General features: G+C 45.4%; 1 protein-coding gene across 1 annotated transcript; it reads right to left on the bottom strand.

Annotated features, from left to right (window-relative positions):
* Positions 1-280: 280 nt before the first annotated feature.
* ZP4 (zona pellucida glycoprotein 4) lies at positions 281-7,538 on the bottom strand. The gene is made up of 11 exons (XM_026503989.2): positions 7,367-7,538; positions 6,819-7,109; positions 5,718-5,906; positions 4,816-5,003; positions 3,971-4,068; positions 2,995-3,125; positions 2,620-2,809; positions 2,383-2,530; positions 1,996-2,074; positions 610-726; positions 281-384 (listed from the first exon to the last, which is right to left on the bottom strand). Exons 1-11 carry the CDS (start codon positions 7,536-7,538, stop codon positions 281-283), a joined length of 1,707 nt encoding a protein of 568 aa, XP_026359774.2.
* Between the last annotated feature and the right edge of the window lie 3,179 nt (positions 7,539-10,717).

Genomic DNA, 10,717 nt, shown 5'->3' with positions numbered 1-10,717 from the left:
ACCCCTCTTAAGCTTGTAACCTTCTCTGTATTTACTTCTTGTATATACTACCTAACTTGCCAACCAGCTATGAATCTACTGAAACATTCTATTCAGAAGCTAGAAGGTCTGGAGTAGAGGCCTAGGGTATCATGGCTGTTATTCTGTTGTCATCCAAAATACTGCCCCAAACTGGAAAGAGGAGATATGAACAGCAGATAGCTTGCTTACTTTCTCTCAAATGAGAAGCTGGGCACAGGCTGGTAGCACAATCTAGTTTTATTAACACAACTGGAATAATTCATCTCCATTTCCTGATAGCCAAGTAGGACACTAACAAGGCTCCAATGATTAAGGTCCCAGAAAGGCCTGCCATCCACAGAGCTTGGGAGTTTACAGGAGAACCTGTAGGGCAGGAAGGTAGGTTAAAGTATGGCAAAACCAAGTGACTCTAGATCCTGAAAAAGACTGATGGTCTTTAGCTATAGGAAAAATAAGCTATTCAATTTGAGATTCACACTGGTCATATCAGAAAGGAATAAAAAGTAGGGAGATCAGGAAGTAGCTTTGGCTTGACTAGTGGTTCAGATAAGGGGCTTCCAGTAGCTACTTAAGTCTCCACCTACTCACCTGAGTTTTTATGGAGGTTTTCTGAGGAGTCCTTAGTGGCTTGGAGTAGAATCATGGGGCCCTTGCTAGAAATGTTAGCAGTATGGTTGTAAAAATGGATGTTAGAGTTTCTTCTTCCTGTTGGATAGAGGAAAGCTAGGGGTTAGAATTTTTTGCACATGGTGGGGTAGGAATGGGAGAGTTAGGTCCTTCAATATGTACAGCTCTGTTCTGTGTCTTAAGTGTGTAATATAAACTCAAACAGATCTAAGACTTTGTTTCTAAGACTGCTGCCTCATTTTCACCAGACTTTGGTAATAGAGATTATGATATTAGACTTTCCCCATACTGTCATTCTTCCCTAAAAGAGGTATTTGGACAGTAAAATGTTAATACTAAGACCTTTCCCTAAACTACAAAGGTAACTGGAAAGACAGTAACAAAGCAAAGCTGTTTGAATCCCATTTCTATTGACAGTTATAGGACCTTGGAAAAGTCAATCTAAGTTTTCTTTTAGAAGGGTATATATTTTGGGGTGCCTGGGTGGCTCAATCTGTTAAACGTCTACCTTTTGGACTCAGGTCATGATCCCAGAGTCCTGGGATCAAGCCCAGAATTGGGCTCTCTTCCTGGTGGGAAGCCTGCTTCTCCCTCTCCCTCTGCCTGCCAATCCCCCTACTTGTGCTCTCTCTAATAAAATCCTTAAAGACAAAAGAAAAACAAAACAAAACAAAAAGGTATATGCTTTTTTTTTTAGAAGGGTATATGCTTTTTTTTAAAGAAGAGTATAGAATATATGTCATGGGAGTGAGGTTCTGAACATTTAATGCAGTATTTTGTAACTATCATTACAGTACTATGAGTCACCCCCTCACCCCAAGAAGGGACTTGAAGCTTTAGGGATCATGAATCCCAATTAATTCAGGGGCTAGACAGGGTACATGTTAGTGGACCAGGTAGGAGTACACATACATTATAGGAAGACTGGGTCTGACCAACTAGAGTACCTACTCTGTAGTACGCCTCCTATAGATCTTCAGGCCATGTTGCTAGACATGCCTTCAAGCAGGTGTAAACAGCTCAATTTGTGAACTAGCCAGATAAGTGTTTCATTAGACTGAGCCATGTGTAGGTCATAAGCCAGTTTGATTCCTCGCTTGGTTTTTTCCATATACATTTTGACTAAGGCTGAGACTTACCGGAGGATTTATAGCTTATATTTAAAAGGCCTGGAATTCTAGGAAGCTGATTGTCTGTTCTACTGCATCGTAAAAAACACCTAAAGCAGCCTCATTAGTAAGATGAATCTTTGCTTTGAATCATTTGCCCACAGGCTAAAGAAGGTTAGCAGTGGGACTCAAGATTATTTCAAGTTTGTCCTCCAGTGTGGACAGCTTGGATACTCACGCCTGGCAACAGGACAGGTTATCATACAGGATGGTGTCCCAGCAGGCTGGCAGACGGATGCGCTACAGTGTAGATACACCTGGAAGCCAATAGAATTGAGATCATGGTATAGAACCACATCACAAGTCTTCAGACTTAACTCCCCCAGAAGAAGTTGAAAGAAAGTTACCAGAGAATCTTGACATTCCAAGCTGATATCATAAGAACACTAAAGAACTAGAGTCTAGTAGGCAAATGTCACTCATGCCTTTGGGATCAATGATGGCTCTGAAGGAGTACCAACAGCCCCGATTAAAGGGCACCCCTGACCAGAGAGTGGTAGGATATGGAAACAATTCTGAGTTGGGGGGTTCTGAGCCCTAAGAAACACAGTTGGAAGCATCGTACCGGTCCCCCAAGTGCCCTCTTTGTCACTGAGTCCACAAAGCTGAAGGTGAAGATGCTGAAGCGCTGATAGTAAGATGGAAACGGAGGATCCAAGGCTTTCTGGACAGGGATCAGCTGCGTCTGATAGTTGTCTCCAGTGTAGGGGCATCTAAGCAAAGATATCCGGCAGTCAGGAGGGGCTTTTTGGAGGGGCTTTTCTGAGGGACTCCAGCACAGGTGCATGGAAGAGCTGCTTACCCTTTCACCAGCATGGGCCACTGGAGGTGATGCTGAGGGTTTGTGCTGGGTGTGGCCCAACAGTAATGGAGGAGCAGCCCCAGGTAGGGGTCTGTTCTGTGCCGGAGAGAGACCTCCACGTAAATGGGATCCCGAAGTAGCTTCACCACTGGGTAGTCACCAGCAGTGTAGTAGGAGCCATAGTGCTTATCTGCAAGAGGCCGAAAGGGGTTGAAGCAATAACACCAGAATTAGGAACCTCTAGATGCTGGAGAGAGAGCATATATACATAAAAACCTCTAGCAAGTATTTTATTACCAAGTTGTTCCCTTAATGCCCAGAAAAGAGATAGGGCTTTAGACTGTAGGCCAGATGCTCCAGCCAAGAGGGTCTTACCTTTGGCAATCTTGAGTTCCAGAGTGAGGGGTCCAGGCTGGGTCTCAGGATGGGGTGGTGGGAGCGTAAAAACCTGGACATTAACCGGGAAGGCATTGCTACTGATCGAGTAGCTGCAGCTAACTCGAAGCCTAGAGAGAAACAAGAGCTTTGTTAGCTAGTGTGGGTGATAGGATAGGCCATGTCACCTTTCAGTTTTTAAAGGTTTTAGGAACCATTACATGCTAGGAGCTGGACAAGTTTGTAAACATGAGGGGTATGTTACCTGAGCTTGTAGGAGCTAGATCTTAGTTGGGGAGACCAATATGTAGATGGGATCAGAGTCCATGTAGTACTATGAGAAACATGTGCTTTCTGTAGAGAGGGTAGTCAGGGGAGAGCTTGCAGGGAGAAGACTTGAAGGAAGATAGAAAGTAACGGAGGTAAGAAGAGGGAGAGAAACAGCTGACAGAACAGAGAATGGAGACCAGGGTTTGTCCTTCTGTAGGATCTTCATGGGACTTCAGTCTGATGTTGCGGAATAGTGAGTGAGGGGTGGAGGATGTTCGAGGAGGTTGGGCTGGAGAGGGAAGTAAGAGGTGTTTCACACAGGGTCCTTCAGGTTATGTTCATGATGTCAAGTTTAAGCTGTGGCAAGAAAATGAGGAAGCTTTAAGTGTGCAGTCTTCTTGGAGGTGTTGAGGGGATTCTTTTTGTTACAGCATGGACCATGGAGGGAGAAAGCCAAAATGAGAAAAAGGAAGTCCCAGCAAGTGAAATAGGAGTCCAGGGAGTTTGAGGCTTAGAAGAGCTTGGTGGCAGTGATGCGGGGTGACTTGATCAAATAATGGTCCATGAGATTGGACAACCAAGGCAGGAGACAGGTTCTCTTGTCATGAGGAGAGGTTCTGTAGATTCAGGGCTTTCCCTAGAAGTCCTGTTTTATGGAAGGGAAGGCATTCTGGTCAAGTGGCCTCAGGTTAGCCTAGGACCTTACCTGAAAATACTGTCACGGGTGATAGAACCATGGCTCCAAGTTCTCACATCTTGAGTTGCTACCAGCTCATTTTCATATACTGCCTGGTCTCCAATGATCTAGAAGTATGGGGAAAGAGTATTATAATTCCTGCTAGCCAGGTACTACTTCACTCAGAACTTGCTCTGAGTCAAGTACTTCTTTTTTTTTTTTTTTTTTTTTTAAGATTTTATTTGACAGAGAGAGACAGCCAGCGAGAGAGGGAACACAAGCAGGGGGAGTGGGAGAGGAAGAGGCAGGCTCCCAGCGGAGGAGCCTGATGTGAGGCTCGATCCCAGAACTCCGGGATCACACCCTGAGCTGAAGGCAGACGCTTAATGACTGAGCCACCCAGGCACCCCTGAGTCAAGTACTTCTGATTTTAGGCTGCATTTTCTGTTCCTTGAGCAGAGGCAAAAGCAGGTGGCAACTAGCCTGGGACTAACTTTACCTCAGGATAAGGCAATAGGGCTTTGAGTACTCAAATGAGGCAGCCAGGAACATGACCACCAATGTCAGCCAACCTCCCTGCTTGCTTCCTGGGCAATGTGGAAAGAAGAACTTATTACTTGTTCCTCTGGTCTATGGCTTGGTAGAAGTGCCAGCCCCTTGCTGGAGCACAGCTGTGGTCTTAGATGAACGTCCAGGGGAGGTTTCTGCTTTCTCAGTGATGAAGCATTCTTCTGTCCTAGAGACCATCATATACACCAAGCAGTGGTCAGCTGTCTCCTTCATGGCTAAGATATTCCACTTCTCCCTCCAGTCACTAGGACATTTCTATCTGACTTCTAGAGTTAGGAACAGAGCCAAAGGTCAACTGTTCTTACCCGTCTCGTGGTCCCACAGGAATTAAATGGAAACCAGAAGAGGGCAAAGGTACGTGTTGCCATCACAGGAGTACATTCATGGTCATTCCTGAAGGCCAAGCGCACAGAATTTAAGAGCAGCGGGGGTGAGGTCACCTTCCGAGACACGGCAATGGAGAAGTGGCCATCTTGGGTACAGTGTGAGGTCACTGAAAAACCAGAGTGACTGTGCTGAAAACAGGTCATACCTCCTGTTACTGAGCCAGCTAAATATTTGGTTTTGGTCCCTCCCCCTGAGAGATTGGCAGTCCCACCTAGTGGACTCTGCAAGTTCAGCTGTCCAGAGCTTAACTGAAGCACTGAAGGAGCACTTGAACGGAGCCCCTCGATTTGAATGTTGCCTCCACTGCTTACTGGGCAACCTTAGGCAAAGCATCTAACCTCCTTGCTCTAGCTTCATTTATAAAATGGGGATAATAGTACTTGCTTTGTTTTACTTACCAGTATTCAGAGCTTAGAATAGAATGTGACATATACATGTTTTGCATTAGAAAACCTTAGAGTAGGATTTGGGAGACACAGGAGGCAGTCTTTGAAAGGAGGTCCTCTAGGCACTTAACCTATTCCCAAGGTGGCTGATAGTCTTAAATTTCTGTCAATTAGCTATTATATTGCAAGTAGACTTAGCTTCTGGAGTTCATTGAATATTTTGGTTTCTAGGGGAAATGACAAGGCAAGGCTGTGGAAAGTGATCACTTGGGGTCAAGTATTCTAGGATACGCTCATTGCTTATACACTAACTTCTGGTTGTCTTTAACATTTGTCTTCTGGGGGTAGGCTGAAGGGAAGATCACTCTTCTCCGGATTTAATTGCAAGTTATTGGTACTTTTCTTTAGCTGGTTTCAGAGATGCATTAACTCACCTGTGTTTCCATAGTAACAGGAATTCACCTCCAAATTGTAGCAGCAACCAACCTTTTCACAGTCTCCTTGAGTGATGGGTGAAGGAGCACATGGCAGCCTGTCCCACACTGGGACAGAGTTACACAGGTCAGCGTTTGGAGCATCTAGGGCTACATTTTGAAGAGGGGAGCTAGATAACAAAGTTGGGTCTTAAAAAAAAAAAAAGAAGATGATCATTTCATTACAAAGTATCAAAATTCCCACCGATGTCCAGATGATCAGGGTAGGTCCATATTATATACTAGCGATTAAGTTTTAGAAACTTAAGTAAATATTAAGTCCCCTGAAATTAGTACTTTTTGAAAGAACACCAGCAAGATCAGTAGAAGCAGTGGGGAGCTTTTTTCCTTCAAGCTAAGGATTCTTCTGTTCCGTAGAGGTGCTTCTCAATCCTCCTGTACCGTGAGTTACCGGGGGATCTTTGAAATGCAGGTTCTAGTACGGCAGATCTGGTCTGGGGACTGGGGTTCTGCATTTTATCAGTGTTACCCCTCTGGATTATATTTTGGGTACAAGGCAGAGGAGAAGAGTGAGCTACAAGTTTGAATCCCTTAAGACTTTGAGGTAGGGCTTGCAGAGGGCAAGACAAGATTTGCTGAAGCTGAGTAGGGGTCACACTTCCTGCTAATTCCCCAATTAAGTGATTAAGTAGCCTCCAGCTGAAAGGGCTGAGCCGTGTTTTCAGGGCACAGTTGATTCTCAGAGGCATTTGCCAAGTATCCTTAATAGCTTTAGCTTCCTTCCCTACACTTAAGGCCCAGGAGCTCCTGGTTTTGGACTGATTCTTGTTTGAATCCCAGCTCTGCCGCTCACCAAGAGCTTACCAGTGGGGGGCAGCAGTAGTACGTACAGTACTGGGTTGGGGCGGGGACGGTGAAGCCCACTGCCTCCCCAGTGCCTCGCACCAAGTAATCGAATCACTCAAGTGGTAGTTATCTTAAGGACCGCATGTGCAGGGTAGCTGGATGTCACTGTCACCACACAGAGCTGGTAGAAGAGGCCCAAGAGCACCTTCCAGGAAGCTCAGCACCACCCAGACCCTGCCAGTTTCCAGCCTTTACCTGGGGAATCCACAGGACACTTGAGCAGCTTTGTCTTTGTAACCATGCTGCGCCCAGACACATCTACTCCTTCAACTCCAAGTAGCATGATATAGTGGGGGTCCTGGGGAGTCTCCTCTGATGGTGGTGCAGAGGGTCTCAGCATTCCTGGTGACTGGGTCGTCCTCACCCACTCAGTGATGTAGCAGCCGCTGTAAGAGGCTTCTAACACCAGGGAGCTGCCTGGGCCCTCCCTTAGCCAGGTACCACAGCCAGAGTCATTCTGCAGCCTGTGTGGCTGCCCAAGGTTGTCTGCAGGGCAGGGAGGAGCAAAAAGCACAGGTGGTCAGTCGCCACAGTCCTCAGTGCTGGGCAAGGACAGCCGGCTTTGCTGTCAGACCCCAAGGGGCAGCAGCAAGAAGAGAGAGGAACAAGAGGGGACTCCAGTTGGGAAGAGAAGTTATATTTTAGACGATTCAGTCTGTAGGCAAGGCTGCAGAGTTTACCAAAGGGGGAAAGTGTTAGGAGGGGAAGCTAGAGGGCTAAGCCGAGTGAGTCATCAAACTTACCCCAAGCTATTAGTGTAGGAGCCGCTGTCCCCTGGCTCAGGTTTATGGTGAACTGAAGACTCCATAGCCCGCAGTGGAGTTCACCAGGATAATCTGGTTCCTTGGTCTTCTGGTGGCCACTCAAAGCAAGAGACAAGGGAAAACAGAGCAAGATGGACTGTAGCAGCCACATAGCGCCGCTAGGAGCCCCCACTGGCCGTAAGACCTGCCGAGTTTCCCAAGAACCAGAGCTCCCCATGCTCCGTGAGGTTCTTTATATACATAAGGAACTGGCTTCAGGAGCACACCTGTGTATGTGCAGGTGGGGCTCCTTTGGAAAGGGTGATTCTTCCAGCTTCATTCACTTCAGGCCATAGTCTGCAGCTGCATCACTCTAAACATTGCAATCCGGGCAATTCTGAGCTCAAGAAAAATGTGGTACCTTTTAGCTAAAAGAGGCTTCCCCAAAGTTGCTCAGGGTAGCACTTATTCTAGTATTTTATTGACTTTAGAAGTCTGTCGTCTAGCATTTTGCACATTTGGGTATGAATCTGAGCTCTGCCATTTGGCTAAGTTAAAATCTTTTGGAAACTCATTTTTCTCCTGTAAAATGGGAATAATATCTCTGGGTAGTTGTAGTCTTGAGGGTTAAGTGAGATATTCTGTGTAAAGTGTGTGGCAAATACTTAGCCAAAGAGCACTCAGTCAACCCTTTTGGGACCTTTAAGGACCCCCATCACCTTCATGGTTCTAAGCTTTCCCAAGAAGTCACTGCACATTTGGAGCCTGGCTTGAAATTTCACAGAAGTTTAACCTTGATTCCGAAAAAAAGCTGATTTAGAACCTTTCCCTGGTCCTAAGAGAGAGTTCCACCACTGGAGTCTTTTCTTGACAAATTCTAAAGCTTTTATTTGCCATAGTTATCCCATTGGGCTGCCCTATAGGACCTAAGTGAAAATGTGGATCACAGTGTGAATTCCCCAAAGGAATTTTTCCTCTTATGGATATTTCAAAATCTCTCAACACTTCCCTGTGTTTTAGACATATTTTCATAAATATGTAGGAGTTTCTTATTTGCTTGGTTTCCACATTGTTGTTCTCCTTACAAAGTATATGGTTTATGTGTTCTGGGCCATAGCATCAGACCAGGTTCTAGAGACATTCTAAGAGATTGAGGAATGGATGGATATCCTCCTCACTGGTGAGTCAGGGCCATGAAAACTGGCTTCCATGGTTTTTCCCCAAAATGACCTTCTGATTATATTTAGCCCAATATTTATCATACAAAAACATTGCCCAAGTCAGCAGAAGTCTAGCCAAACACTGAGAATGTATGTACAGGTATCTCTAATTCTCGTCAACTAGTAGAAGAGAGCAAATAAGCATTATCTTCCCAGGGAAGCTGGATGACTCATTTAACCATGTGGTAACAGAAAACATTGAAGGAATGCAGACTCTGCCCTCCTGGGTGGGATGTGGCTTCCTGAGATCCTCTGTCTACACTGGATTTGGCCACTGGCCTGACACACCCCATTTACTCGCTCACAGGACTTACCCCGTTGGATTCTAAGGGCCTCTTATTTTTCATTACAACCTGAATGCCTTAGACAGTGTGTACTCCGTGTTCACTGAGTCAAGAATGAAATCAGCGAATGTGCTTTCATTGGTGGCCATGTCCTAAGGCTAACCGCCTTGAAAATGTGGCTCCAACTCAACCTCGAGCTGTTTTTCCTCCAAGTCCCTGTATATGTGATTTCAAGTTTAAGAAAGAAAGGGATGTGTGTTATGTCTTGGTAGCTTAAAGGCCAGTCTCCCCACTAGACTTACGAGTGCTGTTCTCTAAAGTGGGGAAAGATCAAGGAGAGCTGCTCTTTTTGGAAATGCTCTGGGGCAGTGTAGCATCATGGTGATTTGGATTTTGGCGACGAATGAAGCTGGGTACAAATTCTCAGTCATTACTGCCTAGCCCTGTGACCTCTGTCAGTGAGTTACAGCTTTCACATCTGTGAAGTGGGGATAGTAACACCTACCTCACATGTGAGGTATTAGTACAACACAGAGATGTTGTTTGGTGAAATAAGATAATATGTGTACAGCACTTGTTACAACACTTGCTGCATAACTGTTACTTGTCAGAGTGTTGGAATGTCAGCAAGACCAGTCCACCTGCTTGGGACACAAAGGTGAAGCAGGTGCCAAGCAGTGGCCTCCTTGGATTGGTGGGGAGTCTGAGGGACCAGCCTGTCCTGGTGGGATCACATTCTCTAGTGAGGTTGTGTGTTTACAGAATTAAGAAATGAACATATAAATCTGAAACTGGTTTGAGATATCTGAAGGTCCACCCAGGCTCATAGCAGTCACCCTGATGCCACAGAGGATGAAGGATGAGTTCCCAGGAGAATTTGCCAGCAGGGCTGGGGTTGGGTGGTTTCATGCTTGCTCACTCCTGTGCTAAATCCTCTGAAGACACATTCATTCAACTACACCACTCAATTTCGGGAGAGAAAATGCACTGATAGCATGTGATCCACTTTGAGGAGCCCCAAGTTTAACTGATAAGACATCCTGTCCCCCTATTATCTCCAAAGTAATGCTCTGCTTTTTGAATTTTGGAACGACAAGTGCTGTTTTATATTAAAATCACTCGATCACTTAAAAATAATGTTAGTGGAATTACATACAGAATACAAACTGACATAACTTGTAGAGACTTACCAAAAGCCCTGTAATCATGGTAACATTCCTTTGACCCATAGTTTATAGGCATATTTAAGGATCCACCTTGTGTCATCTACCAAAGGACTGGGGAGTTCTACACAGCCAGCTAAACTGCCTGTAGTGGTTAATTTTATGTGTTAACTTGATTGTGACATGGAGTGCCCAGATTAAACATTTCTGGGTATGCCTGTGAGGGTGTTTCTGGATGGCATTAGCATTTGAATCTGTGAGCTCAGAAGATTGCCCTCCCCCATGTGGCCTAAATGGAACAACAGATGAGAAAGGAAGAACCCCCCCTCCCTGCCCCAACTCTGGCCACCTTTTTAATTCCTGCCTAGTTGCTTGAGCTGGGGTAGTGATCTTACCCTGCTCTTGGACTAGAATTTACACCCTTCGCTCCCTGGGTTCCCAGCACTTCAGACTTGGACTGGAATTATGCCACTGGCTTTCCAAGGCCTCCAAGTTTATAGACAGCAGATCACAGGACTTCTCAGCCTTCATAAATATGTGAGCCAATTGCTCATAATAAATCTCTATGTGTGTATATATATATATATATATATATATATATATATATATATACAATTCCTTCTGTTTCTCTGGAGAACCTTGACTAAGACCCTGCCCACTCCTCATTTCCAAGTCTGCCACTGA

Source organism: Ursus arctos, unplaced genomic scaffold (genome assembly GCF_023065955.2).
Source record: "Ursus arctos isolate Adak ecotype North America unplaced genomic scaffold, UrsArc2.0 scaffold_7, whole genome shotgun sequence".
Classification (NCBI taxonomy): Eukaryota; Metazoa; Chordata; class Mammalia; order Carnivora; family Ursidae; genus Ursus; species Ursus arctos.
Note: the sequence above shows the minus strand (reverse complement) of the source record. Positions and strands in the feature narration are given on the sequence as shown.